General features: G+C 37.9%; 1 protein-coding gene across 1 annotated transcript; it reads right to left on the reverse strand.

Moving 5' to 3' along the window:
• Nucleotides 1–2,484: 2,484 nt before the first annotated feature.
• LOC128304872 (leucine--tRNA ligase, cytoplasmic-like) lies at nucleotides 2,485–3,174 on the reverse strand. Its single transcript, XM_053042113.1, has 2 exons — nucleotides 2,847–3,174; nucleotides 2,485–2,767 (listed from the first exon to the last, which is right to left on the reverse strand). The coding sequence occupies exons 1-2, from the start codon at nucleotides 3,151–3,153 to the stop codon at nucleotides 2,559–2,561; spliced, it is 516 nt and encodes a 171-aa protein (XP_052898073.1). The 5' UTR covers nucleotides 3,154–3,174; the 3' UTR covers nucleotides 2,485–2,558.
• Nucleotides 3,175–4,925: the final 1,751 nt, after the last annotated feature.

The raw sequence follows: 4,925 nt of genomic DNA on the forward strand, positions 1-4,925 counted from the left end.
CTTGTAGATCAACTTTTAATACCATGCTTTAGGAAAACTTCTTAAAGCTTATTATTAGGAAAATCATATCAATCATATCATAGTTTATAATACAAATCGTTTCTTATTGAAAAAGCAGAACCACTGCCGTGAACAAAACTCGTACTTGCTTTATGTGTTGTTTGTTTTGATTCGAGCGTGTGTATGTATGAGTACAAAAACGAGCGACGAAACCACGGACTCTGCGAATTCAGCTTGCGAAATCCCATACAAAGCAGCCGTTTTCCGATCTCTGACACCAAGAGAGCATGTATTAGCTGGAGGTAACATGTATGTCTCACCAGCGTGCATTTTTTGGTACATGGGTCATCACTATGGGCAATGTCAAACTCATGACCGAACGTCTATCACTATGGGCAAACTATCAAACTAGTGACCGAAGGTCTAGCCACAATTAATATTATTCTTAAAACTATCGTTCTGTCAAAAAGATCAATCGGATTAACCTTTGATTAACCCTTCTGTAAAAAGATTAATCGGTTTAACCGTAGAGTTGTCAACCAAATTTACACACGTAAGTTGGCAACCGGCATACCCGGGTATTCCATACGTTTTGACGTATGCAATTAACGGTTTTCGTAGGTAAACAATGCTTCCTATACATTTATATTCTTGCAAATCTGTGAAAATCAGAACGTTAAATGAATATAGAACTATAATGCAATATTATATACATTTTTTTATATCTCACATATTGTAATACAAAAAAGAAACAAGTAATAAGAAATGTGTTGTATTACAATCCATTGTTTACATTTTCGCTAATTCAGCATAACCATTGTCTTTATACTTTTAATTTTATGTAATGTATTTATTTACAATTTATTCATTTATTCTAGACTTTTTGTTGCTTGTGTGTATCTAAAATCTATTTCATTCATTAATTATGTTGTTCTATGTTATGATTAATCTAACGATCCATTTCAAATTTTAAATCGATTGAATTTGAAGAAGAAGAAGAAGAGAAACGTCATTCTCCATACAAAATGTATGGAATACCCGGGTATGCTGGTTGCCAACTTACGTAGTAAAGTTTAAAATAAATCAAAATAAAATATTTACTGGTTGTTGAAAATTACAATTTATGCACCAAAAAATCGGAAATAAAAAGTTGGGAGGCTACAGAAATTTTCAGGTCAATACAAGCAATGAATCAAAAGAAATTGCAGTTTAAAGTTGAAAAAAATACCCGGGTATCCGGTTGCCTACTTGAAGGTTAAACTCTCTGATAGCACGATTGCGCTCTACGCACGATCCTAAAGCGAGTTTATAAACGCAATTTGTGTCAATATTGTTTAATTTTCCGAAAAATCGTGTGCATTCAAAATAAAGCTATGGTGATTAATCCGTACTCTCCCGTGAAACTGAGTGCTGTGAAAAACCAAGTGAAACAAAATTCTGAACATCTTGTATCCCTTGTTGGTCCTAAAATCCTATCGTTTATAGCACGCACATACTTATCAACTTGGAGTAATTTCGTGCGGTGTTGATGTTTTCTATTGCTAAAAATTGAATAAACACATTCTTCTTCATAAATTTCGGATTATCACAGTATTTTGTCCGAAATTTACATACCGCTAATAAAATTTATACCTATGGTCGAATGTAAACAAAAGATTAATAAGTACCACGGCCCTAATCGATTTGGACTGTCGGCGATTCATCTATCTGTGAAAAAGATTATTCCGATTAATCGTTTTGACAGAAAGTTTAATTAAAGACTAATTTTGAGAATAATATTAATCGTGTCTAAACGTTCGGTAAAGAGTTTGATCGTTTGCCCATAGTGATGGCCCATGATAATATGCACGCATGTTATCTACATGTCACCTCTTGCTAATACATGCTCTCTTGGTGTCGGCAATCTGAAAACAGCTGTTTTGTATGGGATCTCGTATCAGCCGACGGAGAGTTTGAGCGAGTGGATGAAGGATGCTTCCCATTTCATCCATCTCACTTGCGCTGGCGATCGCTCTCACGGGTTTGACAGTATGCAATGCAAAAGTTGGCAGCTTCGCATTTCAATTTATCAATGTTTAGCAAATGAGTAGAGAAAAATGCCGAATTGTTTCTATATTTCCTTGAATTCTTCGTATTGCTTGAAGAGCCCCCAAACGGTTTTATGGAATACATCAGTTTATAATTAAATAGAACAGCTAGAATGACGAAAGCACGATTAAAGTTGGAAGGCTACTGAAAATTTCAGGTCAATACAAGCAATGAATCAATATAAATTGCAGTTTTCAGTTGAAAAAATACCCTGGTTACCCGGTTGCCTACTTGAACGTTAAAAATATATTTAGTATTTTTTATGTATGAAAACCGGACTTTCCGACTTTGATTTTCTGACTTTGACCTAAAGATACATGAACATAGAAATAGTAGCTAGAGTGATTTTGTTTTATTAAGAATAAAAAAATTCAAGGATTCATGTATTTTTTTTTTTGTTATTCCGACCAGGCCGATGTGTTTCACTCGTAGTTCAAGATAAATATAAGCGTGCAGCCGCGCACTCAGCCTCAATTGATAACGTAGATAAAATTCGTACCGATGTTCATATTCTTGATGGTGCGATTGCTAAGCAGAACTTGCTGCTTCTCCATATCCACCATTAAATCTCCTTCCTCGATGGTCACCTTGCCAGACCGGTAGTCCTGAAACGTGGGTAGACTGCGCGGTCCCAGTACCGGATCTTCGTATCGCATAATTTCCAGAGCCGACAAGTCAGCTGAAATTGAAAGAGGATAGTACAGGTTTATCGTTTGTAATCGAAGCTTTCCATACAACAGTCCTCCAAAAACACTTACCTTTGAAACCAATTTGCTTCGCAAGCTTCTCTTTAAGCGTTTCGCTCGTACATCTATCAGACAGATTCATAGTGACCGCAAACAAGCCGGATCGTTCGACCGGATTCTCGAATGTTACTGTCACGAACGGTAGAACCTTGAATTCGATAAACGGTACACCGGGTCGGACCTCCTCTCGCGTCTTTTCCGGTGTATCCGATTCGTGCGTGTATCTGAACTCTAATACATCTACCTCGAGCGTGTTGAACAGATATGTGTAATTTTCCTTCAGTATATCGTGCTCGTCGAAATCCATCGTCACATCCATTGCCTGCTTTCCCGGCCCTCCGATCGCTTATCATCTGCGCGTAAGGCATCACTCGCTTCATATATTTATTCAGCACTTCTTTCCTGCCTAGCTCGGTCGCAATGATCTTGTTGTCCGGCAGTGTTTCATTGCCCTGTCCCGCATCGTGTCCAGCACGCAGGATTGCCACGGTGGGCACGTTTTCGCTACCCAAATCGTAGCACCGATAGGTTTTCCGGTCACTATCTTATTTGCCCCGCCCTTGCCGCCTTTCGGCTGGGTGAAATTTTTGAAAATTGAACACGAAACGAATGGGCCGCTTCCTTCAGATAGACGTAGCATTTCACATTCCCCTCGTTAACCGATTCGACGGTTGGCCAGGACTCGTGCAGAATAGACGTTTGTCCATTGTCATACTATCAAATGACCTGTTGCGAATAGGAAAGGGTTTACGACATGGGTCTAAAACGACGATACGGTGTCTGGCGTCATGGTATATTTTTTGGCGACACTCACCACGACTCGATCCTCTTCGCAGAGTATGGCTTGGTGCACCTGCCAGCCATTGTGCAAATGTGCTAACATATACGACATCGCGAAATGTGTGTTTTAAAGACGGTTTTTAGAGAAACTTTAATGTTAATTATCACTTGTTTTTATGCAAATCTGTGTAACAGCAACGAAGCAATAACAAACTTTGTTGCCCGGAACGTAAACAAACGTTGACATTTGTCGTTTGACTTTTGCACACAGTGGATTTCCATGATTTTTGTATTATTATTTAAATAATTTCTAGTTGAAGTGAATTAAAACACGAATTTCCGTAAGAAAAACAAGATGTTATGTGACTTCTGTGAAGAAAGAAATGTTTTTTGCAATTTTCACTCTCTTCGCTTCGTTGCTCCGCAATTATTCCAAACACCATCCAGGAGCGCCGCGTACATCACTTTTGTTTTCATTTGCAAACTCTCCCGTACGCAATCCCATACAAACCAGCCGTTTTCAGATTTTCGACACCAAGAGAGCATGTATTAGCAGGAGTTAACATGTTTATCCCTCCAGCGTGCATATTATCATGGGCCATCACTATGGGCAAACGATCAAACTCTTTACCGAACGTTTAGACACGATTAATATTATTCTCAAAATTGGTCTTTGATTAAACTTTCTGTCAAAACGATTAATCGGATTAATCTTTCTCACAGATAGATAACGGATTAATCTTTCTCACAGATCGATTAGGACCGTGGTACTTATTAATCTTTTGTTTACATTCGACCATAGGGATAAATTTTATTAGCGGTGTGTAAATTTCGGACAAAATACTGTGATAATCCGAAATTTATGAAGAAGAATGTGTTCATTCAATTTTTAGCAATAGAAAACAACAACACCGCACGAAATTACTCCAAGTTGATAAGTATGTGCGTGCTATAAACGATAGGATTTTAGGACCAACAAGGGATACAAGATGTTCAGAATTTTGTTTCACTTGGTTTTTCACAGCACTCCGTTTCACGGGAGAGTATATTGACACAAATTGCGTTTATAAACTCGCTTTAGGATCGTGCGTAGAGCGCAATCGTGCTATCAGAGAGTTTAAACCGATTAATCTTTTTACAGAACGATTAATCAAAGGTTAATCCGATTGATCTTTTTGACAGAACGATAGTTTTAAGAATAATATTAATTGTGGCTAGACGTTCGGTCCCTAGTTTAATAGTTTGCCCATAGTGATAGACGTTCGGTCATTAGTTTGATATTGCCCATAGTGAAGACCCATGTACCAAAAA

The sequence above is a fragment of the Anopheles moucheti genome, chromosome 3 (assembly GCF_943734755.1).
Source record: "Anopheles moucheti chromosome 3, idAnoMoucSN_F20_07, whole genome shotgun sequence".
NCBI lineage: Eukaryota > Metazoa > Arthropoda > Insecta > Diptera > Culicidae > Anopheles > Anopheles moucheti.